This window comes from Cyprinus carpio, unplaced genomic scaffold (genome assembly GCF_018340385.1).
Source record: "Cyprinus carpio isolate SPL01 unplaced genomic scaffold, ASM1834038v1 S000006753, whole genome shotgun sequence".
Taxonomy (NCBI): Eukaryota; Metazoa; Chordata; class Actinopteri; order Cypriniformes; family Cyprinidae; genus Cyprinus; species Cyprinus carpio.
In genome coordinates this window covers 2,457,358-2,484,135 of record NW_024879352.1, presented here as the reverse complement: position 1 = coordinate 2,484,135, position 26,778 = coordinate 2,457,358, and the positions used below count along the sequence as shown (strand labels likewise).

Here is a 26,778-nt window from a genome sequence, read left to right as displayed (position 1 = left end):
ACAGACCAGCTGGACGAGACTGGGAGACCAGCAAAACAGCCTACACCAGTTGAAGCTGTTTCTCAGCTGTGATTTAGGCCTAGCCTAGGATTTACTATACATTTACATTTAGTCATTTAGCAGACGCTTTTATCCAAAGCGACTTACAAATGAGGACAATGGAAGCAATCAAAAACAACAATAGAGCAGTGATATATAAGTGCTATAACAAGTCTCAGTTAGCTTAAACACAGTACACGTAGCAAGGGCTTTTAAATAATATAATAAAATAAAAAGAAAACAGATAGAATAGAAAAAGAATAGAGCAAGCTAGTGTTAGAGGTCTTTTTTTATAATTGTATAATAAATGAAAAGAAAATAGATAGAATACAAAAAGATTAGAAAGATTAGATTTTTAAAAAAAAATAGAATTAGAATAATGAGTGCAAAATTTAGAGGGTCAAATAAAGATGGAAGAGTTGTGTTTTGATTCTTGAAGATGGCTAAGAACTCAACTACTTGGATTGAGTTGGGGCAGGTCATTCCACCAGGAGGGAACATTTAATTTAAAAGTCCGTAAAAGTGACTTTGTGCTTCTTTGGGATGGCACAATCAAGCGACGTTCACTTGCAGAACGCAAGCTTCTAGAGGGCACATAAGTCTGAAGTAATGAATTTAGGTAAAGGGGTGCAGAGCCAGTGGTGGTTTTGTATGCAAACATCAATGCCTTGAATTTTATGCGAGCAGATATTGGTAGCCAGTGCAAATTGATAAACAGAGGTGTGACGTGTATTCTTTTCGGATCATTAAAAATTAATCTTGCTGCCGCGTTCTGGATTAATTGTAAATTTATTGTACTATAAAATGTAGGCATATTATATAACGATAACGATAATTATATTTGACATGTTATAATAAAGAGAGAAAGTAAAAAGTGGTTTATTTAATTCCTGCTGAACCTCGATTCCTTTAGTGGGCGCTGTGACTCGTTTACATCCCCAAGCCAACAGGATTCCTCTCCTCTTTATTCTGTGGTGCGTACGTCACAGGCGCTCTGCTCTGTGATTGGCTGCTGAGTGCAGGTTCCTGATGTATCGCTCAAGCGGCTGGAGTTTCGGATGTGTTTGCATCCGTTCATAACAAACGACCGCGTACAGTGGAACCAGACCCCACAGACACATTCCGACCCGAAACCAGCTCCAGACGATGGCTCAGTGTGCAGCAGCGGCGGCGGCCAGCGGTGATGTGAACGGAGACAGCAAGACGAAGAGGAAAGTGGCCATCATTACAGGCATAACCGGTCAGGTAACGTGAATTATCTTATCAACCTATGCGACGCGATGATAAATAGGCATAGTTTAGCTAGAAAAGTCTGTCATATTACTCACTTTTATGCTGTTTCAAAAGCGTATGGCTTTCTTTGTTCTGTGGAAAGCAGAGTCAGTCACCATTCAGTCTTATTAGAGGAAAAAAGATGCCTTGAATAGTGACTGAGGCTGTCAGTCCCTAACATGAGGGTGAGTAACGTTAAATGATGACTGGCTTTTATGAGACACTCTTATCCCTGACCCTCTTGGTTCACCTGCTTTTGTGGTTTTCGGTAACCATGACAACAGTAGTTTTTGCTCAAATACACTAATTACTTTAATATCGGTTTCTTTGTAAAACTATAACACTTTTTTTAAGGTAAGGAAGATTCACTATATTACGTGTTCATTTCCGTACTTATAACTGACACCTAAACTAAGCTTACACCATGCGCGAGCGCGCGCGCGAGCACTGCAGGCCGGGTGTCATTTGCTCCCGGGTGTCATTTCAGACATTTTCATGTCTGAAAATATAACATGAAGGAAATATACAGCCCATTCAGTCAAACAGACGGTTAAGCTTTATTTGTAGGGCAACCTTATGATTAGAAATGATTCATTTAATTATTTTTGAATGGCAGTTCACCAAACCGCAAGTGCCACCCATAATTCAAAACGCAAATAGGCTCGTCAGGAATAAGGTGGATACTTGTATGTCTGGAATGACAATATATATGTGACAATTTGCATATGGTAAGCAACCTTTACAGCTGTTGTGAACAGAAAGGTCTCATGTGAGCCCTTTAATTGTTAGCTGTTTTTTTTAGCTAGCCCCAGGTGGGCCCTTTTAATTGTGGATCACAGTGAACTATGTAACAGGAGACACATGTGACACAAATTTAATCCTCGAAAGTTCATTGAAGATATAAACATGTAGCGTCATGTTGTTTTCAAGATTCCTTAAAGAAAGTTCAAACTGTTCAGAACAGGATACAGGAAGCAGGCAAAAGGATATAACTTAGGATATAAATGTTTTATGAGTCTTTTATGTGTTTTTATGAGTGCATGAGGCATGTTACAAACATGGGTGTATCTAGACAATGATACTTGGTATTCAGGTTTCCACTTTGTACGTTTATGTGACCTGTCTTCATCATATATAGCTTAATGTGCCATCCATTTTGTCCTGAGCAGTCTTTTTGGACCATAATAGTAAAATTTAAATGGTTAAAAACTGTATATTCTCCACTCCAATTAAAACATTTCCCACCACAATTTGACATTAAGATCCCCACTCCTCCCTCCAACTGAAAAGAAATACATCACGTAAAGGTTTCTATGACTGTACAAAGCACTTCAGAGAGTGTTTATTGATTATTTGTTGCTAAAACAATTGGCCATTATATTTTAACACCACTTTGTCATTACTTACAGATATCAGCTACTTAAAGTGTATTCATTTTGTTGCATCATTTATTTTGGAGCTGAAATATAATACATTAAATATGCTTTACCCCCACCCCACCCCCCAAAGCTATTCCCACAAACAAACTCTAGTGAAATATAAATAATATTCTGGTCAAGATACAGAGAGATCAAGGAAATGTTTGCTGTTGTAAATATGACTGTTTCAGATAGTGTGTGCAGAGCCTCTCCCACAGTAACGCCATGGGACATATTTACACATAATTATGTGTAGAAACTAAACTCAAGGGCTTTATATAGTCTTCTCAGAAAGCTTGAACTTGCCTTGCCTTTAATTGGCAGTTGTTGGTGTGTTGGCGGGAGAATGAGGCACTGGGTTTGAAACAAACACACCTTTTTGCATTCTTTTGTATTAATTTAGATGCCTTCCATTCCCTGTGTGTTAATGTGCATAAGATGTTACACACATTATACATGTACTTTTTAAAAGAGGTTTTGTTACACTTTAGCCAGTTTTGTATTGTCAGTGAGGTCAACTCCTAACCCCCCCCATACATTCATTTAATTTAAATGCATTGAGGTGCTGCCCACAGAACATCACTGCTGACGTGGTTTATTTTGTAAACTTGAATGCCAAGTGCTGCATACACGACGTTAATAATAACAACTGGAAAGACAAGCTCGTGACGTTTAAAATTTGCATGTGTGGATGTGGTGAGTAAATTACTTAAAGACCTAAATGTTTGCAGTAGGAAGTTGTGTTTAGCATTGGCAGACTGATGAGGGAAGTTCCTGGTTCTTATCATGATAAAAGGTTCACCGTGGGCAGAGCGCAAGCGTGTTTTGACTATTGCAGCGATGTGAAAAGTCATGCAGTTTACTTGATGAACAGCAGAGGGCGGTCGAATGCAAAAAATCGTCCAGACTAAGCGATATTTACATGCACGTACTTGACAGACGATTCCCATCCGACGCCTTATAGAAGAAATACTGTTAGATTATAAAGCTGTCCTAGTTATTGTTGGAGTTTTATACATTAAGCATAATATGTTTTTTTGCCAGAACACAGACCAAATCAGCTGAAAGCTCGATTACTTAAGCAACAGCAACGACTGTTTATTTTCAACAGATATACATTAGTGTAATTATATATATATATATATATATATATATATATATATATATATATATATATATATATATATATATATATATAGTTTTATATGTGTGTGTGTGTGTGTATATGTGTGTGTGTGTGCGTGTGTGTGATTATGGACTTACATTTGTTTATTATTATCATTGTTATTATTAATAAACTAATGTATTGTAGTTTTGTTAGCACGTCTAAAACTGCTTATATGGCTAGAAACAAAATACTTTTTAACTGTTAAATTAGTTGACCATGTATTAGTTAAATGTATATCGAAGAAGGTTGTTGTCTGACAAATATGTATGATGGTTGTTTTTTGTGGTATTTTATTTTTTTTTTCCAGGCAAGTTGAGATTATAAAAAGGCATAAAAATACTTCATAATGAAGTCCAACAACTGAGACACTTCCAGTAAATTACATCTTCGGTAATCGGACCAGTTTATAAATTTTAGATTATAATTTGCTGTAGGTCTGTCACCAGAAACCCTCAGTGGGCACCCATTTCCGCGTATTTCAGACGCAGTTGTCATAGACAAAATGAATCGTAAAAACGCTTGGGTTGTGTGTCTTTTTGTTGACGTGCGCACTGTTAATTATGCTAAATTTGTTGCGCCCACTTGTGGTTCATAAAGGAACACATAGCCGTGTGTTTGGATTTGTGCTTTGATGCGGTAAAGAGAGAAAGACTCACTTACTGCGGTAATGGGCAAATATAAGGGACCTATTTTTCAAACAGACACATCGACACGCAGTACGTACACACACAGAGATAATACGTCACAGACAGAGAGACAGACACACGGACTGTTTTTGGTTGGGCGAGTTAAGTGGGCTTATTTGATTAGCTTTCATTCTTTCCTTTACCATTCTGGTTTCCTCTGCATAAAAGCATCCACAGTTTGCCATTAGCAATCAGCCTGTGTCTCGTGCAGAGGTCTAAAGGCCTATAGATTTATCTTTATGTGGTGCATAAGTGTAATTGTGATTGCAATGGAAAGTTTTTCCAAATTAGCCAGCATTTCTGAGATGTTTCGCACATGTGGTTTGACTCCAAACAAGAGATGATTTAGAATTAAAAAGTGATTTATTTGAAAGATTTTATAATTCAGTCAGAAAGTGATTGGTGGCTTACAAGGTAGGCCAGTGTGTGTGTGTATGCACAGACTGGTTGGAATGTCGTGTCCATCTAGGTTTCCTGTCTATGAACGTAATCTGCGGGAAACAGGCAACGTTTCCCAACAGTCTCAGCGTGACGATAAGCTGCTTTTTATCAGGGTTATGAGTCCGCGCTGCAGTTGGCAGTGGTTGTGTGTCCCACACAAATACACACACAGAGAGCCTCAGGTGGTCAGACATTGAACGGTTTGTATGTAAATGCCCAGTGAATGTGTGAAAAGGAAACAGAAATGTATCTTTAAGCACATCTTTTCCTCTGCGAACATATATTTACTAATATACAGGCACACACACGGCTGCTGGAGCTTCTCATTTTTTCCCAAAGGTCTTTGGGACTGTGCCTATATCACCCAAGCAGGAAGTAGGGGGTGGAATGCCATGGCCGGGGCGGAATGTTCCAAAGTTCTAGAATGTGCGGTCGGGAAGTATGAGAGGGGAAAAAGGGAGAACAAGAAGGAGACGAGAATAAGAATGAAAGAGACTCGAAAGTTGTTTATGTTTTAGGTTAAAACGTATCTTTAGGGTATGGCCGGGTCCACTTTTTGACAGTCAGGTGGATTCAGCGGCTTAAATTTAGCTGTCAGACTTTCACTGACTGACACCATAGTCTTGATTAATACTCTTTTGTCTGTTTGTGTGTGATACACTCGGATGATTGAGTAAGCTTGTATCACACTGGCGTACAGTGTGTTTTGTAACCCGTAGGCACTCCTTGCTTATTTGTAAGCCGTCTTGTTGACTGTTTTCTTTGCATTCTTTGCAGACTATGTATGGAGCTCTTTTTAGTGAGGGGATTTTTCGTTCTCTGCTGTTAAAGGGATAGTTCACCCAAAAATGACAATTCTGTCATCATTTACCCGTCCTCATTTGACTTTCTTCTGTGGAACATAAAAGGAGATATTTTGTTTTGTTAACTTTATTTATTTCTATTGCACAATTTAATACAACCATTATTGCCCCATGTGCTGTACAGAGATAGAGAAATATTATAAATATACAAAAACAATAACATCACACAGAAGAAACACAAAGAACTCAACATCCAGAAAGATTTAAAGCCTGAGTTATTAAATAAGTTTTTAACAATGATTTAAAACTAGAGATAGTTGGAGCTGATCTAATATTCACAGGTAACAAATTAAATGTTTTTGTCAAATATTTAAAAGATATTTGGTAAAATGTCCATATTTTGAAAAAAAAAATTGTACGTACAATGAGGTCCACAGTTGTGTTGCATGAAAGAAAGTCATATAGCTTTGGAAAGACATGAGGGTGAGTTTCGACACAAGCGTAGTTGTGTGCGTACGTGTGTTTGCGAAAATGCGTATTTTGTTTAATGTAGGCGTGTATTCGCTGTGGTCTGGCTCATGAAATTCAGAAAGAAATGGTCATTGTGTTGCATACTCTCTTGGGTAATACTTGCTGTAAATGGTTGTGTGTGTATTTCTCAAAACCCAAAATAATTCTCCCTCTGTGTGGTTTCAGGATGGGTCCTACCTGGCTGAGTTTCTGCTGGCTAAAGGTTATGAGGTGGGTAAGCCAATGTGACCCCGAAAGGCATCCTACAAGCCCGTTAGATATCATTCCCAAATTGATCTGATGCAAATATCTCACTGTCTGTTAATAATCATATATGAAAGTCATATTTTCATATGATTCAAATTTAAATGGGTTGCATCTCATTTAAATGTTCACTGTACATTTTGGTTATTTTTTTTAAGATAAAGAAATACTTTACCGTTCAAAAGTTTGGGGTCAGTAAATGTTGTTTAACATTAAAAATTAAAAATAGTTTTGATGTTTTTAAAAGACATCTCTTATGCTCAGCAAGGCTGCATTTATTCAATCAAAAATACAGTAAAAACAGTATTACTGTAAAATACTGTTAACACTTACAGTAACAAAAAGAATCGTTCAAAAGAACAGCATTTATTTAAAATAGAAATCTTTTGTTACATTATAAATATTCTTAATGTCACTTTTTGATCAAGGTTTTTAATGTACTCTTACTAAATAAAAGTATTAATTTCTTAATAAAAATCCAATCCTTTGAGCGGTAGTGTATTTATGTTCTGTTTAAAATCATGTGTACTCAAATGAGATTAAAACTTGAAGTTTTTGTTGTTTTCGGCAGGTTCATGGTATCCTCCGCAGGTCCAGTTCTTTTAACACGGGCCGGATTGAGCACCTTTATCATAACCCTCAAACACACACAGAAGGAAGTGAGTTTCACATCCACACACCTGGCTAAAATATTCATGTTTTATTACGTTTGTAAATGCATATATATCTTCTAACCTGTGTAAAACATCACTAGGCATTGGATCCATTAAGTATAGTAAGTTGTTCATTCAGTTTTTTCAATTTATTATTTTAAGGTATTCTCCTTTATGGTTGCAGTCTAAACATTCTTAAGCACTATTTGGACGGTAATTATTTCTTTTGGGTGAAGTCTGAGAAAATCATTGGCATGGCTCCTTTGTGATAAATCAGCAGTTTTCACGGGAAAGACAAAGAAGTTTTCTATTTTTATTCATATAGGGAATGACACATACAAAATGCAGCTAAATATGGTTGTCACTCTTCTTTTAAGTGCTTAATCCCGTTCTATACAAACAAGAGTTCACGTGTTTATGGGAGTGACAAAATTGATGTATTAAAAAAAAAAAAAAAAAAGCCGGACAGTTATAGTGCCCTACAATGGGAAAATGCAGTACATACTTACAGCTCAAAGACACCAAAAGTTTCACGGGTTCGGCGGTGACTGCTGTATTACGTACAGTAAAGATAGTTAGTTTAGGGAAACAAGCTTCCTTTGTGCCAAAATACCAACATTCTAAAAGTGTCAGATAACAGCCAGTGGTACAATTTTGGGCCCAGTTCATCCATTTAAACAAATTAATCTACATAAAATAGCATCATTTAATTTGACCAGGTTTTTTTTTTTCCTGAATGGTAGAAAAAAATTGACACGTCTGATTGAAATTGTAATAAAGTCACTTATTAGTCCCCGTGTAAAACCTTTGCCATCCAAATAGGTCTTTCATTCTGTATCTGATTTTGAAAGCAAAACTGTATAAAATGAAATTCAAAGTTTTGCATAAAAATCTAGAAACTCTTATTTCCCTCCAGTCGATCTGGTGATGGGCATCTTTTTTTTCTTTCTTTTCTTTCTTTTTTTTGGGCTCAGTAAACAATTTTATAAACATTTTAAACATGGATATTACCTCTTTGTATTTGGTCTGGTAGCTTTCGCCAAACTTGAGCCGATGTGGAGGGACATTTTTACTAAAACTTTCCAATAGACGGCAAGCTATATTAGATTGCTTTGTCAAATTTAAATTTTATTCTGTGCCTCATAGACATGAAGTTGCACTATGGAGACTTGACTGACAGCACATGCTTGGTAAAGATTATCAATGAAGTCAAACCCACTGAAATATACAACCTTGGAGCGCAGAGTCACGTCAAGGTAAAACTTTCTCATTCTCACATTATCTAGCTTCCTTTCTCTATATTTCTCAGTTACACAGATGCTCTTTGTCTGTTGACTCTTAAACTCTCCTGCTGCACACACACACACACACACACACACACGCACAAACTGTTTCATAATGACTTTGGTTTCTTTCTCAGTGTCTGTGAGGTGAACAAATGACCCCATCCAAGTAATCCTTTGGAAAGAAAAAAAATCTTAACCAAATACAGAAGACTTTTCTTTCACTCTCTGTTCCTTTACCCACACCCCTAATGTCTAGTCATCTGGGATGAGGTCAGGGGGATGTTAGTCAGAGAGTTGGCCGTCATGGTGTGTGTGAACTTCTGTGTGGGTGCTCCACAGGGTAATTTATGGGAAACAAGCATAAACGGCAGTGGAAGAGAGAGAGGAAGATGATGGAATTAAGAAGATCAAAAGCAGAATAGGGACGAGATAATGCGGAGGGATACGAGTAAGACAGTACTATTGACGTTGTTTCCTTTAGTAACTCATGAGCTCAGTCATCGGAAAAACCAATTAAATGTGTTCAACTGGGTAGGTATCAGAGAGAAACAACAGCGTCATGTTTTTGCTGCAGCTTAACATGTTTCAACCACAAAAAGAAAACAACTGAAAAGATTTGTTCATCCAAAGTCATCATTTACTCAACATCTTCTGTAAAGTCATGAGAATGAGAAAATGATGACTGAAGTTTCACATTCCATAAAACTTCTTTCTCAAACCACTTGTCTTCTGTGATGACAATCTGATTTCCAAATGAACCAGAAGTTGGCATTTGAATGGATTGTAGCAGACAGCCAATTATATTGTTGGTTAATATTATTTTAGCCCACTCGTGCAAACTGCATTTGTTACATAAGAAAAATTAAAGTCATTTTGGAGGCAGAAAACGTTACTACATTTGATGAGAGATCATGGAAACTTTTATAGAACAACATGCACTGATGAATCATCCATAATAAGACCGGAGACATTTTATTGAGAAAGTGAATCGAGTGAGTTTTGATTTCCTCTTGTCAAGCTCAATCACACAGAATGCGATTTTGATGGACATGTTTTTGCTCGCATTTCATGTCTTTTCCGGTGTATCGCACATGACACAGCACACTTTTTGTTAAATCCTTCTTTAGACTGTACTTTTTTTCACTCCACCCCCCTGCATCTCTCATTTTAAACACAAATATGCATCTTGTGTGAACAGCCCCTAAAGTTATTCTTACAGTTTTACACAAAAATTGTTCTTACTCAAGAATTACCACTTGTGTTTAATAACCACAGTGGCTTTAGAAGTATTGGAATACATTTGGACACTCAAGTAATATCAAAAATCTGCAAGCACATGATGCTGTGGCTCAGTGGTAGAGCAATGCGTTAGCAGTGCAAAATGTTGTGGGTTCGATTCCTAGGGAACAGATGTTAGGTAAAGTATGTTAGCCTGAATGCACTGTAAGTCGCTTTGGATAAAAGCGTCTGCGTAATATGTAAATGTAATGATGCTTTTTAAGTTATACTACTTTTTTGAGGCAGTTTTTATGGATAAATTTACTGTAAGTGTTTTTGAGCTATATTTCTTTAAAACAAATGTGACTTGGTTTGATATTTTGTTCTATAATTCCAGTGCATTCATACATTTTTAAATATGGCTTAACTGTTCAAATACTTTTTAGAGTCACTGTTTGTCTAAAATGATTCATGAGCCTCAGTGGTTGGCTTGTAAGTCAGTAGGATGGAAAGATCCAGACTGCACCTGCGGGCTGAAAACGTACAGTTAAATACAGCAGCTGCCGTAATATGGAACTAAATAATTCAGGTGGAAACTCACTGAGAAACATTGGCCAGCGGACAAGCATCCATTATAATGAATGGGAGGTGTTCTGGGTGTCCCATCAGGAGGATCATCTGCTGTGATGATGGATAACAGCAGGATGCTCACTGTCACAAATGGATTTTGTACCGCAGTGACTTCTCAACATAAAGAATAAAAAGTACTTTAAGCACAGACATAGGTGTAAGGGAGAGTAGTTCGTATTTAAAGATTGCTGTCATACTACGAAAACCGCAATCAGGATTGCTATGTGGAGAAATAAACAAGCTTGATTTAATTACACCATCAGTTTAGGCTTGTAAGTGTGTGCGTTAGGCAGGAGTGCTCATTAAAGATAGCCGTTTCAATCAGTGCCGCAGTAATGAAGTGGTAGATCACTGCTACTCTCTGATTGTAGTTTACATTTTTTACTCACCGCACTTTGTTTGGATATGGCAGAAAGAGTGGCAGAGAAAACACATACACACACATGCTCGGTTTCCAGTTTTTACACACAGGGGTCAGCAAAGTGCTATTTTGTTTGAGAGTACCACTTGGCGGTTTTTTGTAGGATATTCGTTTATGCTTACAGGAATGTTTCAGGAAGAAAGTGATGTGCTTTTTTTCCTCCATGCACATTCTGTCTTTGTCTGTGAGCATTTATATAGTCTTGTTTAAGTTATTCAAATAAATCAGATGAATAAATGACAGAAGGACGACAAGCATTAAGATTGTAATGAGCTATGACTGAGTTGAAATAAAGTCACGGGGAATTCAGGTCTAATGTTGCATAACAACATTTGATTTTCTTGAACTCACTCACTCTCTGCAATTAACATGGATATATATAGAGAGAGAGAGAGAGAGAGAGAGAGAGCGAGAGAGAGAGATAGTTTACAAACTAGTCCTGCTTTTGTCCTTTCCTTGTTAGTTGCACACTTTTAACATTTAATATTTTTTATTCGACGTTGTAATAAAATTCATGCAGAATTTAAATTATTGTCTGAACTTAAAGAAAAATTATGGCAGTACAAAATGTTGAATTTAATCAAAGCGTTTTTAGATGCAAACAGTATTCGGTACAAACAGACATAGTGTGTGTATATAATTATGTTAAGTAAAAGTTTAAGTGTATTTTCAGATTATAATAATAAAGAAATTAATACTTTTATTCAGCAAGGATGTATTAAATTGATCAAAAGTGACAGCAAAGACATTTATAGTTTTACAAAAAATATATATTTTAAATAAATGTTGTTTTTTGGGCTTTCTATTCAAAGATGTTAAGCAGAGCAACGTGTTTTCATCATTGATAATAATAAATAAATGTTTCATGAGCACCAAATAAACATATTAGAATGATTTCTGAAGTATCATGTGACACTGAGACACTGCTGATCATAAGAGGCTTCTTTCAAAAACATTAAAACATTTTTACCGTCCCCAAACCTTTGAATGGTAGTGTATATAATACACTATAATAATTCTGTTTTGTTATGTGCCTGAATAATATCTGTAAATCTAATAATTAATTTAAAATTTATAAATATTAAAATGGAAAACTTGCAGGGCAGCACCTGTTAACATGCATAACAACATGAAATAGAAGTTGATAACAGTAATAAAAGCACTGAATTATTCAGGTGGGATATACCAGCTTCAGGAGGTCTTTTTGTGCAAACACAATGGAGAGATAAAGCCGTCTATTTACATGTGAATGACTCTCATGGCAGGACCTTGTCTTCAGCATGTTGTTTGGCAGGAGCACAGGAACAGTACAGTAAACAGGAACAGTAAAAGAATAGCTGTAAACCATAATGTGGGTTTAACATCAGCGAGACTCAGCATAGCTTTACTACAAAAAGAGCATAGTGTACTTTACATGCAAGGTTTAAACCTTGCGGTTATTATCAAATAACCACAAATAGAGCTGCCTTGTGGGATAGCACACTACAATTAGTCACGTTCGACCACGTCAAACCTAGATCACATAATAAACTGAGTTGAAATGGCACTTTTTTAGGCTGAGATTGAGAGCCAAGTAACACACACACACACACACACACACATACAGAGGGTTGCAAAGTGTATTTCTATGAAAGTCCATAATTTAATGTATCCTAGTTGATTAACAGAGCATGATGCATAATTCAGTTTCTTTTCAAATTGAATTTGAGTGTTTTGTTTAATGTTAAAAGTAGTTCGGATTTAATTAAGAATCTGAGAACACAAAATATTGGTGGTATTTGTGCTAGTATTGTTCTGTGTTATCCTTTCTGTTACCTCCAAGCGTTTAGTATGTTTCTCTTCAACTCTGAAAGACTGTATGTGAATATGTTTTTGTGTTTGCACAGATCTCTCTTCAGAATCTGTTAGCACCGGCAGAATCTGTTTGTCATAGTGTTGTGTACAATAGGGGGTGATTGGCATACACTTTGTGTTTGCATTTGGATTAGTACAGATCTGTAGCTAATATGCAGTTGTTGGACTGGAGCGTTGCAGTATGTATCATGGTTTGTGTTTTTTTTTGCGAACGTGTTTGATGTGTAATATAATTGTTGTTTTGGGAAGACTTTAGCATTGTGTGCATGTTTGTAGATGGATGTTACACAGCAAACAGGCAAGAGAATGCAGGATTGAGTGACATGCTGAATTAATCTGACTTGGGTGAAGTGTAGCATAAGAATCTTTTCAGCTAATGACGACAGAATTTTTAATAAGGTTGTGGAGACTTTGTGTAACACTAGCCAACTGGGTGTCTAGCTAACTTTCACACAGATACTTACAGTTAATTGCTTGTGTAAATCATTCCACTCTTGTCACCTGCAACGACTGACGTCACCACCAACAAACAGACCTTTATTCAGTGGTGTTGCATCACGTTAAAAAATGAGTTTGATTTATCTAAATGACAGATTAATTATGAGAGATAAAAATCTCTGCACTGCCATCTCTCCCACTCATTTAAGGGTGGGAATGCAGATGCATTTTAAACATGTTCGCTTGTTTGGTAGACAATGTCGTATAACATGCTCATTCAGACACTGGAAGACACATAACATTTAATCCCCTCCCCATTTGCTCCTCAATAGATTAATCATTATAATCTTATAGTTTTTAACAAATAATTTTTATTTTTATATGAATATTTAGATTTTTTTAATTTATTTAATCATAATTATAATAATTAATATTATTATTATTATTATATTATATATTATAGTTAAAGAGACTTTCTTTTCTCAGTAGACTAATCATTATAGTTTTTAGTCATTCATTTTTTATATACATTCTTTTACGTTCTTTTTTTGGTTTCTTTATATTCTTTTATTCATGACTTTATTTTTTGTATTCACTTATTTATTAATCCATTTTTATATTGTTATTTGTTTGTTTTTATATTGATTTGTATTTGTGTGTATTCATTTTATTTATTTATTTTCATGTATTTTGTTTAATGAATCTTCCACTGATAATTAGTATGTGTGCATATTATGTTGGCCAGTTTTAGCATGCAGTAGACTGTGGTATGACACTTCACAAAGTTTGTAAATGGCAACAGAATGGTGTTGTTGGGTATGAGTCACTCAAATTTTGAAAAGAATAACCCCAAAAAAGTGTCATCTTTGGCATGTGGCAACATAAAGAGCATCAAGCTGTGATGGCATTAATCCAGGGATTAAAACGGCATTAAACTTGTCAAAAATATACGGCAGTTTTAACATCTTTAGCTTCACGTAAGCCTTTACTGCTTCACATTAGACAAAGGAACACAAGTATGGTACACCTTGTCTTTCTGGAAATATTCAGTCCTAGAAAATGGGTTAACATGGCTTGACTTATCAATGTCGAGCTCTTTTAAAATTTTGGAAAGAATCTGACTGACATGGTATGTCTGATTAATATGCCAGTCATTGTGAATTGGCTAGCACAAGATCCTCAACGCTTGATTGAGAGATGGAAAATAGCCGTTTACAGAATAAAAGCAGGTATTGCAACGAACAATTCATCCATTGTGCGGTGTAAACGGACACATTCCTGTCTCATGCCCTGCCCTAAGGGAGTTAACATTAGTCAAGAGAAGCATTTAGTATATACTTTTGTTTGATTATTATTACTATTACTATTTTTATTGTTATTTATTGTTACTAGTATTATTGCCATTACATCAGGTAATGACCTTGGCAAAAATGTTGAACAAAAGTAAGGAATGAAAGAACTAAAAGAAAGGGTGGTACAGTAGTTTGAATCTTAGCATTACCATAGATGTTGGCTCAAGTGATTGGAGGACTGATCAGGAAATATTCAGCTGCAGATTAGTATCATAGTGTGTGATTCCAAAGTAAACTCTAAAAATGATTAATGATGATTAAGATTGTGATGAATGTAAAGTAGGATGCAAGAGAAAAAACCTAAGCCACCAGTTATTACGTTATATACTGTACAGAGAAATGTTATTAAGCCTCAAGGTTCATTTTTGCTTTCTCATTTATAGCAGAAACCTCTCTGGTTCCCTTTCTGTTGTGCAAATCTTTGCGCTCTCTCTGTAGTCAGCGCTGGTGCCACTCGTCTGCATGGCCTTTAGATCTATACTCTGTAAGTCTGAGATCTACAAGTATGGCTCAACAATAAGTATATTTTTTTCCTAGTCAGGCCAGCAGTTTCAATATGTGCTGCCCTGCCAATATTTTCACACACCCCACCACATAAAAATGATTCCTTTTATTTTTAGAAACGGGTGACTGATAAATTTTCTATTTCATTTCTTTTCTTTTTACACAGCTACTTGACAAATAAATTTTAGTAGAAAACAGATTTGAGTAGAAACATTTTTTTTTATAGAGTGCCTAATTATACAAGAGACTTTTACAGATATGTAGGAAATCATTTGCCTCGGGCGATGGTCAGTTTTGTGATAATTATGCATAAATCAGACCAATCAGAGTCAAGTATTTCAGAGTGCTGTTTGATCATTTTAATTTGTTTGCTGTTTCTTGACTAGTCATTATCCTCTTCTTAAACGTATCTATGTTAGCCATCTAGATAACATTACATATTTAATTCAGAATTTGCAACAGCAATGTTCAATACACAAAAACATCATTAAAAACAAATGGCTTAGAAGGGTCGCCAATTGGACAAGTGACAGTCAGTCTGAGATTGTGAGCTGTGTTGTTTTAGAAAGTTTAGTGGATGGCATATAATAACACACACATTTGGCAAAAAAAATTATATGGTAATGAATTTGGTCTGCAGAGAGACCTACTAGACACCAGAGTATATAATTACAACTATTTATAGCTTGGAAGCATTCATCATCTTCTCTCTCAAAATAAACAAGCAGGTCAAGCACTCATATTTGATATTTTTGTGTTGATCTTATTGTGCTCAGTGCTTTTAACAAAACTGAGGTGGATTGATGCTCAGCGATGCAGGTCTTGGCATATCAGTTTGAACGTTGTCAGTGTTTCAACAGTGTTTAGCATGTGCGTAGGCTTCTTGACATACAGATAAGCACACACAATAACTCACCTCATTCTTCCGAGCTCCTAAATGACAGCATCTGTCAACTGTCATGACACATGTGCTGTGTGTGTCAGGGAGCTGGTTCAGTCAGAGACCACTCACATGTGGTAGTTGTTGGTTGCTGTCAGCACAAGGTTAACCGTCAACTGTCAGGAGCTGAACAGAACCTTGTGTGTGACAGTGCTGTTCTCAAGCAAATGAAATAGCATGATGAAAATCTGGCTGGATTATATGGATTGCACTATACTCTGCCTTTAGAAGTGTTTGCTCAAAACCCAGACCTGAACACCTTTGGGATGAAATTTGAATGCCGACTGTTATCCAGACCATATCACCCAATGTCAGCATCTCTCTGAAGAGGTACAAATCCAACTGCCATGTTCCAAAATTGAATGTGCTTTTTGAAATTAAATGTTTAACAAGCATCGGTGAGGTCAGACACTGATGATTGGTGATGGGATCTGGCATGCTCCTCCAATTCATCCAAGAGGTTTTCAAAGGGGGTTCAGGCCTAGACTTTGCAGGCCAGTCAAGCTCTTCCACACCAGATGTAATAATTGAATATTTAAAAAAAAAAAAATGCATGCTTTTTTTTATGATTTTTTTTTCTTATTAAATAAGTAAATAATAAAATGTTAATTTTTAAATACATTTCTTATTTATTTTTATGTAATTAATTATAATTTAATTTAATTATTATTAATAATACATTAAAATAAATTAAATATTTCTATATATAAATATTAATATAAATTACATTTAAAAATAAAATAAACAAATCTTTAGTTTTCATTTTCATATAAATATTAATATAAATTAAATTTAAAAATAAAATTAACAAATCTTTAGTTTTCATTTAATTATTCATTTAACTTGGTTTATTTATATCTTTTTTTAAATTAAGTTTGATTCAAATTATAAAATAAAAAAGATCTCTAGTTTGGAGTCAGTAAAGGGGGTTCATAAGCCCTTCATAAGAGCTGTGGGGCTATATGAGATGAAAAAGGTCGAGAAACACTGTCTTATAGAAACATAAGATGTGTTTTTACAAGGATGGAGACAGTTTAAGGACATTTGTAACGGGCTAAATGATTCCCTAATTATTCACAGTCGTGGTTTCTCCCCTCCCTCCCTCTGTTCTCATACACAAGCATGTGTGAGCTCTGCGATTGCTACAGACAACTTGCGCCTGGGGCAACCCCAACCGCAGCCCATAATGATCCAGGCTGTTGCCATGTTTACATGTGTGTTTATGTTTGAGGGAAGGAGTGAATGATGAGGTGAGCGTGTCTGGTTGAGCAGGCAGAAGAGCGAGGGAAGTTGGTGTCATCTCAAGCATAGATTTAATTAGCTGATGAATTCCAATCCTGACGTCCCGAAGCCGTGAGGACTGTAGGAGTAGTATCAACACGAGGGTAGCACTATTAGGTAGAGCCGAAAGAGAGAGGGTGTTCACTTGTGCACGAGTCGCCCCGGGCCACGGGGACTTTCCCGATGTCAGACATAAATCCTGCCCCCTGACAGTTCCAAGTTGCTGTGGAAACACGAAGAAACTGCTTTTGCAGCACAATTTTCTATCTCCCGTTCCCGCTCACTTCAGATAACGTGTAAAATGTGGCTACACTTAAATAAATAACAAATTCCCTGTAATTTCCACATCTTTTCTTAGCCTACAAATGCATAGAGGGAGCAATTTGGAGTTCGCAGCACACTAAGTCGCATAAGCGCAATGGCTACTGCTACCAGTAACAGTTGGAACGAGCAAATTATGGTATCAGTGTTCCTCTAATAGCAATATTTTGTCATATTTATGACATTTGAAATCTGTGTCATGGCTGTTTGTTTGGAGAAAACAATGCCCAAGAAATGAAAATTGCTTGCGGCGTGGCAAGATGCCGTGAAAGCTCTCCGCACAATCTGAAGAAATAAATCTTCTTGTACCTGACAGAAACATGTCTCTCTTAGTTCTAACTGGTATGATTGAATGTTTTGGCTCACAATTAAGAGCATGTTTGCACAGTCCAAAAAACTTAAAGCTATTATCCCAGCAATGGTAATGATAGCTATTGGATGAGTGCCAAGCAACACAACTAAAGTCAATCCATTGCCGCATTATAAGGATTATCTTGAAAGTGATGCGAATTTGCATTGTGAAGACACTTAAATATCGTTTCAGTCTCACGTTAATCAGCTGTCAGTCGCATTTGTTTTCTCTCTGAGGTGTGGTTACAGATGTGCACTAGGGTATTTCGTAGATCATGCCTGTTGCCGAGGGTTTGTCTCGATGGAAAAAACGTGTAGGTGCGATTCTAAGAAGTCTGTCCAATTTGAGGAACAGGTTAGATGAGTTAGTCTCTCCCTCTCTTTCTCCTGCTCAGTTCCTGTCTGTCTTTCTGTTTCTTGCTTTCTCTCCCTATCTTAAACATCTCAGTTTCAGTCAGGGATTCCCCGACTCGCTCGTGTTTGGGAATTGAGTATGTCTGAACTCGTTAAAATAGAGCAGAGACCTTCTCGCTCGAAATCTGTTAAGGTTCAGATTTTCAGTTGATAGTCAGTTTTGTTTGTATAATAGTTTGATCTTTAAAATCAAACTAGTGATTTTTCCTTTAAACAAAAAAACAGATAATGCAACATTATTAGATAATATTGTGTTGTACATTTGATGACTTGGAAATTATATGTACTGAATGCCGTTATCCATATACAACATTTAGTTGTTTCAACCAGTTTACATAAGCTAGAAGACAAATTGTTTGATGCTCTGTGTGTTTTCCAGTAACAGCAGAGCATACAGCTCTATGCAAACAAAGACACTTGATATCAACTAAAGAGAAGAGTCCTTCTCCCAGCTTAGAGGGTTTTGCACTGAGTTTTATTACCAGGCAGTTACTTGTTTTCATTTTTTCTTAAATTGTTTGTTTTGGTAAATCCTTGGCTTATGTTATTGAGTTATGTCAACGGACTGAATTGTATTTAGCCATTTACTTGTATACTTTTGCATTTAAGTCTTACGCATAAATGCCTTGTGTTTGTCAGATCTCCTTTGACCTTGCTGAGTACACCGCAGACGTTGACGGGGTAGGGACCCTACGGTTGCTGGATGCAGTGAAGACCTGCGGTTTAACTGACACCGTCCGCTTCTACCAGGCCTCCACCAGCGAGCTCTACGGGAAAGTACAGGAAATTCCCCAGAAGGAGACCACACCATTTTACCCGCGATCCCCTTATGGTCAGCACACACACATCTAAAAACATGCTGTGTTTTTACATTTTTGGGTAAATAAATAAATACACAGATGTATTTGTATATATATATATATATATATCTTTTTATTTTTATTTTTTTTGCAGGTGCTGCTAAGCTCTATGCATACTGGATAGTTGTAAACTTCAGGGAAGCCTATAACCTCTTTGCTGTGAATGGGATCTTGTTCAATCATGAGAGTCCTAGAAGAGGTCAGACACACACCACACACAAGATGAAAAAAACTTTTCATCTTTTTTTTTTTAGTTTGTTTTGTTCTTAGAACTAGTACAGGAATACTGAGATTAGGGGGTCACTTTCTGGTAAAAGTACGCTTGATGTGGTTTCATTTTCATTTGGTTTTGAAAAATGTGCAGTAACCAACAGTCACTGCTATGTGTTAGACCTCATATTTTTATCACCTCATTCATCAAAACAGGCATAAGTTCTCCTGGACTCAACCTCGGTTTTAAATTTCATATCAAAATGATAGTAATGAACAGTGGGAGTTTAAAAATGAAAATCTTGCATACAAATGTATTAATAATTCTTGAATGCTTCCAGTATGTTACAAGTTCAACCCAAAAGTTCTGTCTTCATTTACTCATCCTCACGTCGAATGTATGACACAAAAAATATATTTTTATAAATTTAAATTTTTGGGTGAACTTTTTATTTAACCCTACCCTACCGTTCAAAAGTTAAGGATCAGTAAGATTTTATGTTTTTGAAAGAAGTCTCCTATGCTCACCAAGGCTGCATTTATTTGATCAAAAATACAGAAAAAAACATTAATATCCTGACATGTTGCAATCGAAATGTTTTTGCTGTCATTATGTAAGTATCAATTTCTTTAGAAAGTAAAATCTTACTGACCCCAAACTTTTCAGCGTATTGAAAAAAAAATAAATGTAAAAAATATACGTAATGTAAAAAAAAAAATGTTACGTACCGTAATGCTCACTACACATGCAAATATGTATTTTAAGGAAACAGATTCACTTTAATTCATTTGTAAAGTACAACAACCAAAGGATGGATTACAGTAAGGCACATTACTGTACAGTAAGACATCCTCATTTTGGATTAAATTGTCCTTTTTAGGCATAAAGCTTTCAAAGTTTGCTCAAATAACAAATCTTTGCTACTAGATGGAACCTCTGAAGTGTGAATATGCTGCGAACAGTCTGTTAGTGCCTTGATGACAGTCTTGGCGCGACAGAACTGTTTACACTGCAAGTGCGTGGCCTTACACAGCAACTAAATCTCTCGCGTTATAAATGCTTTAAGTGTAGATATTGTAATGCAAGTGACAGTTTTGTTGAGTCACAGAATCCAACTTCTCTAGATGTCAAGATGGCTCAAGTTATGATTGTAAGTTATGAAACATACAATATGTCAGCTCTGCAGCCTACACCAAAGGAAGCGATGCTAGAGTCCAGGGAGAATGTTGTATGTGTGGCCAAACCCATTGTGATTGGTTTACAGGGGATTATCATGACACAACTTTTGGTAAAGGTTGCAGCCATGACATCTTCAACAACAACAAGAGTGTTGTTCTGTGCCGCCACCCACAACCCCAGAGCACAGGAAGAGCGGTGATGTCATCCGCTAGCATTAGTGGTGTGGATTTTTAAGCCAGTTACACAAACGTAGCCAACTAGACTGTCTAAGCGTGTGCGTATATGTTGAAGGAAGATGAGGAAAGAGGGAGTACAAGGATGGAGGAGTGTTAGATGTAGCTAGATAGGGAGAGAGATAGATGGGATAGTGTGAAAAAAGCCAACTTCATTTCCTGTCCGATCACAGTGGTAGGCCTCCCTTCATTGGGCGGGTCGGCAATGATGAGATAATTCTGGTTTGGAATTCACTGTTCGGAATTTTCAGCCAGTGTCTGCTTTCACCAATAACAAACTTGCTCTGAAAGTGTTTACGAAATATGAGAAGAGTAAAATATAATCTGTTACCAAATCCACCACAGAGACGTCTGGGGGGTGTGCGCATGTGAAAGCAGTTACACTTTGACACCTATTCAGGTTCGTCTGTCTAATAACAGTGAGTAAAGTTGCTGACGAGAGAAACGGTCGTGCCAGTCAATGAGACGACATCTAAGGGCTCCTCCATTACCCACTCATCTCTCGTCTTTTTGTTCGCTCACGTTCCCTCTTTCCTGTTGAAAGACGAGCGTTTTAAGAAGTTAAACCTCTCCAGGTGAGAAGGACTGCATCTGTATGAAGGTGTCGATGGACCTCTCACCTATCGCAGACACACACACGCACATGAGATGTTTTGCTCTTTCACTCGTCATCTTCCCGTCTCACACACCTGTGTTTGTGTTGTCATGTTGACATGGCAACAAAGAAGGGAAGTGAATGAGATGCTCCTTTAATGTCTCAATTAAACATCTCTCCTCACCTTGTATCTCTCTTGCTTTCTGTTTCTCCCTCTCTGTCTCTCCGACACACACTTCCACATGCGCTCCCAAAAGCTGACGTGGTTGGTTACTTGGGGCTCAACGATAAGGTTTTTTTTTCTGATTCTGATTTTTTCTGGGCCAGTTGTTCAGATTTCTACTTGACCTGCCAATATTTTCACAGACCCTTACATAATTATTTTTATTATATTGTACATTTTATTTTATAAAATATTTTAAGAAAGACAAAACCCTTCCGCACACTACTTTAACCTTTTTATAATAGTTAGTTTAGTGTGTTTTATAATATAATTTATTTAGAATTATGTAACTAACTTTTTTTTTTTTTTTTTTTTAGGTGTGAGAGGTTAAAAAAAATTTGTATACAATATATTATAGAAAATAACTTTTATATATTGTATTAAGAACATAATTATTTTACATTAATAATTTTTGACATTTCTAAATGTTATTAATTTCGTATTAATTAAATAAAAATATTATTATCATAAAGTTTCCACAAATATAAATGTTTTTTTATTTTTTTTTCATCAAATGTAAATCTTTCTTTAAAAAGAAAATTTGGAATAATAACCTGAAGTTATATGGTTATATTTTGGTGTTTTCTGTATGTAGCTATACTGAAAACACAAAGACAAAATGTTCAACTAAAAGACTAAGTTTAAGCTTCCAAGGCATAATAATGCATATATGTGCTTACAAAAAAGTATGATATGGCAGTGACCCAATAGGACAAGTGGCAGTTTAGTCAGCTGGTCTCTGAATTATTGAGCGCTGTTACTGTTTTACTGGTTTGACACTGTACCTTTCCAGTTCTGAAAGAGAGCAGGGCACTGCTGTGTTTTTGTCATTTGTTTAAATTAGCAAATGATGGTTGTGTGTACATGTGCACGAATGTGTGTTCAGACATGTGTCAAGAAACAGGAACAAGGCCTTGTACTGACAGTCATTTTTTTCACGTGCTGGAAATATCTGAGTGTCAGCGACTGATAGACCAGACATCTTGACCGCACTTTATTTCCACCTGGTTTGGCAGGGCGTCTTTCCATCCGTTAGAAATTTCGCCTAGATACTCAATTTTACCCTCGGTCAGTACTCCTAAAATGTGCACTGACAGCCGCTGGGCACCTTTTGCCGCTAACATGCACACCTGCAGGTCTGCAGCCTGTTTAGAGGCTTTGCCACGATCCCGTCCGCATAATCACGGTCTAAGCCAGGCCTAAACTGGGTTGTTTTAGTCTTGATGAGAGCGAGCTGCGGTCGACTCCCTGTGACTCTGCTCCTCGTCATGGCTTCCCACCATGTGTTAAGAGACGGCCTAATTACACTCCGACTGGAAACAGGAGCCGGTGCACGGAAATGGGCTGTCTTGGACTTTTAAACACACTTGCACACAGACGCATAGCCGGCCCATTATTGTGGACCACGGTTTGGTCAATCGGCTTCGATTTACTTTTCCCCCCTCTTTTTTTTTCAAACGAGTGAACAGAAATCAGATCCTCTGCCCCCCCACCCAGTGGTTTGTCTGTGACGATGGATTGACCTGGCTGTTTACAGTGTGGTATTTTAAACCCTTCTTTTCATGCCAAGCTCACGCACCTGGTCGTGAGCTGCGTTTAGCACGGATTAGAAAGAGCCCTTTGTGATAGCAGCCAGCCTGCGCACGGGGGGCCCATGACGGACATCCTGTAAGTGGAAAGAGTTTGTCCACTTATGATTTTTTTTTTACATTTCATTTCAGGTTACATTGCAGATCAGGGCTCGGCGGTAAAGATGAGCTGGCCTAGGGCTGCTGGTTTTCTATGACATTTGATTGTGAATTCTGCTTATTAGTAAAAACTGTATTGCTATTTTTTTTTGGTAAAGACAACTTAACATTTGATTAAAATTGAATGCATTTGTGTGAGGAAAAAAAAGTTTAATAAATAATAATATTTTTAAAATGGACACTTCTATGCATTTGGCAGATCCAACACAATTTACATTTTATCCAAAGTGACTTATATTGCATTCAGTGTCTAGTTTTTTTTTTATTAGTTTTGCTTTGCTTTAGATTAGAATAAAACCCATGACCCATGTCTACTGTTTGAATGCTTTTAAATAATTAAATACATTTACTTTTGTGTTTTTTAGGTGTTTTTTTTTTAGAAGTGGCTTGCACTGCTTTTAAAGTGTATATTTTATCAGTTCATGCATTTCCTGGGAAGTGAACCTTGGCAAATGTGTGTGTTTTGGCCATGATCTACTGTTTGAGCTACAGGAATGCTTATAAATGTGTTTAATTATCATCAAATAAATGTACAATTATATATTCGGCAGATAGTTTTATTATTACATGTAGTGAGTTATTGACGTCATCAGTTCATGCATTCCTTGGGAATCAAACCCATGACCATTTGTTGTTTTTAGCTATGTGAACTAAATATTAAACCTTACAATTATAAATGTAAGCATGAAATTATAAATACATTAAAAATGTTGGGTGCAGTGGAAAACAATAGTAGCAGAGCAAGTAGAAATCTAGCCTGACTGGGCAAGCAGAAAAAACATTAAGACCGCTCCAGTTTTGTTGACTTTTGTTTTGCAATTATAGGGCATGATCTTCCCGGCATTGCTGTTTCTCTCCAGAAAGCTTTTACGGCCAAAATCACACACACATGCAGGCTTCAGCCCAAGTCAAGAGCGTAATAGTCGTCATTCACTTATACACTTAAACTAAGTGTGTTTCTGCTCTGACCCGGGCCTGATATTATAGGCGGTGGAGGTTTTCGTCTAGAACTCCCACCTCTGTCTGATTCAAGCTATAGCACAACTCAGCAGGACATGAGAGCGTCCAAGGTTTCCCACAGATGAAGCATGTGTGTGTGTCTGGCAGCTCAGTAGGACTTTGGACAGGCTTAAAGATTCTCTGGGGTGGTCCACTGACTAGACAAGAGTCTGATTTTATCCCTGTGTGTGACTGTTAGTGTGTGTTTCTGCCTGTGTGAATGAGAAGGACAGATTGACATCCATAGTTCTCAATTCGCTTTGGCCGAAACACGCAAATTTGCACTGACATGTGTATGGGGGGGTGGGATCAAAAATGAATGAAATGGACAGGTATAAGCCTAGGAAAGAATAAAGGATGCAAAAAGACAAAATGAGAGTGAAAAAAACTGACAAGGCAGGATGAATGCTTCATAATAATTTTCCAAATCTGTGTGTACATGTTTTTTTTTCAGGTTCAAATTTTGTAACTAGGAAGATCAGTCGCTCTGTGGCGAAGATCCATCTTGGACAGTTGCAGTGCTTCAGCCTGGGCAATCTGGACTCCAAGCGAGACTGGGGCCATGCCAAAGATTATGTGGAGGTACTTTCACACACTCAAACATTCGGTCTTCAGTTGTGAGGACGTACATATTTTACACGGTTTTCTTCCATGGTACATTGTGTACCAACCCATTGCCACATTGTCTGTATGAGAGTGAATGCTACCTTGAATTTTCAGCCCTATATTTTGCTTTGAAATGTCAGGCCACTTTCAGGACTTCCAACATTAACACCAAAGCTCATTTAGAATCACTTTAAGTTAATGTAATCAATTATTTTGAATTAATATTGATGATCAACATACTGATTAGTTTGAGATGAGGGAATCATCTAAAAAAAAAAAAATATTGTATTGTAGATTGTAATAATTTTTTACAATATTAGTGTTTTATTACTGTTTTTTTTGATAAGCAAACGAGACATCTTTCAAAAACATTCAAAATTTAAGCTATACAAATTCAGAGCACTATGATGTGCACACCTGGCAAGGAATTTTATGTATATCTTACAAAATTTAAGTAATGATAAACCATGCTTACTGTTTAAATGAAACATGGAAATAAGTTTGCTTATCAGTTTGCCTGAGTATAAAGTTCTATGTTCTCATTTATGACTATTACAACAACTATTTATATCTATACATTCAGTTTGGCCTGCCATATGTAATATGTATTTTAACCTTGCACTTTCTTTTCAATTTGCTTGTAATTACCCTCTGAGTGCACAGCCGTGCTGTCGTGTTTATCCTGGATTAGAGAGACCTGTGTTCCTTTAGGTTTTTGCCAGAGTGGGAGCTTTAGGTTTGTGTGTGTGTGTATGAGTGTGTGCATGCATTTGTAAGCTGCTCCAGGTTTCCTGTGGGAAGGTTGGTATTCCAGGCGGCTGAATCATGCAGCCAGGTTTATGTGGCTCAGCACTGGGGCAGATTTCGGGAAATCGGACCAAAGCTGTGAGCGTGTGTATATTTGTGAGAGTCGTATATGGAGTAGATCAGTGCAGTTCACTACAGAAACAGTCCATGTATTCTAGTCCATGTATTTTACCTCCAGGCAAACTACAAAAATGTAAAAATCTTTTGTCAGACTCATAGGATTACATTTTTCCAGACAGACAGTACTTCAATCATCTTTTGTTCGCACTGTTGATCTCCATCCTGCACCTCTTGAAGGCCTCAAATCCATAATTCTTCCACACCCTATTTGAGTCTGTGTGAAATCTTCAGTGAGAGATATGTTTGACAGCATGAGTTTGATGCAATAATTACCGTAGACATACTTTTGAACATGTCAGTAACTATTACTGTTTTAACATGTATATAGTTTTATCTCCAATATGTGTGTGTGTACACTACTGTTCAAAAGTTTGGCATCAGTAAGATTTCATTTTAAAGGAATTAATATTTTTATCTGGCAATAATGCATTAAATTGATCCAAAAGTAAAAGTACATACATTTATAATGTTACAAATGATTTCTATTTCTTGTTATTTTGAACCATCTATTGAGTCCTGAAAAAAATTAAGCACTGTTTCCACAAAAATATTAAGCAGCACAACTGTTTTCAACATTGATAATAATAAGAAGAAATGTTTATTAAGCACCAAATCAGCATATTAAAATGATTTCTTAAGGATCGTGTGACACTGAAAGCTGAAGTAATGGCTGCTAAAAATTCAGCTTTGCCATCACAGGAATAAATTACATTTTGAAATGTATTCAAATACAAAACAGTTATTTAAAATTGTAATATTTCACAATATTACTGTTTTTACTGTGTTTTTGATCAAATAAATGCAGCCATGGTGAGCAAAAAAGACTTCTTTCAAAAACATTAATAAATCATAACGGCCCAAAACTTTTGAATGGTATTATATGTGAGATCAAAGCCTTTGTTATGCATGTCTGTGCACCCAAGTGTGTGCTTT

The 26,778-nt window shown here is 36.6% G+C and overlaps 1 protein-coding gene across 2 annotated transcripts in view; it reads left to right on the top strand.

Annotated features, from left to right (window-relative positions):
- Window positions 1-1,013: 1,013 nt before the first annotated feature.
- LOC122134006 (GDP-mannose 4,6 dehydratase-like) overlaps window positions 1,014-26,778 on the top strand; it is a 59,209-nt gene continuing 33,444 nt past the window's right edge. The window contains exons 1-8 of one of the 2 annotated variants that reach the window (XM_042755838.1): window positions 1,014-1,284; window positions 6,524-6,568; window positions 7,173-7,260; window positions 7,356-7,376; window positions 8,401-8,510; window positions 18,904-19,096; window positions 19,219-19,323; window positions 24,767-24,894. In XM_042755838.1, coding sequence (XP_042611772.1) covers window positions 1,186-1,284; window positions 6,524-6,568; window positions 7,173-7,260; window positions 7,356-7,376; window positions 8,401-8,510; window positions 18,904-19,096; window positions 19,219-19,323; window positions 24,767-24,894 — 789 coding nt within the window. In that variant the 5' untranslated portion in view covers window positions 1,014-1,185. The remainder of the gene's footprint in view (window positions 1,285-6,523; window positions 6,569-7,172; window positions 7,261-7,355; window positions 7,377-8,400; window positions 8,511-18,903; window positions 19,097-19,218; window positions 19,324-24,766; window positions 24,895-26,778) is intronic. The other variant, XM_042755839.1, reaches the window with a different exon arrangement.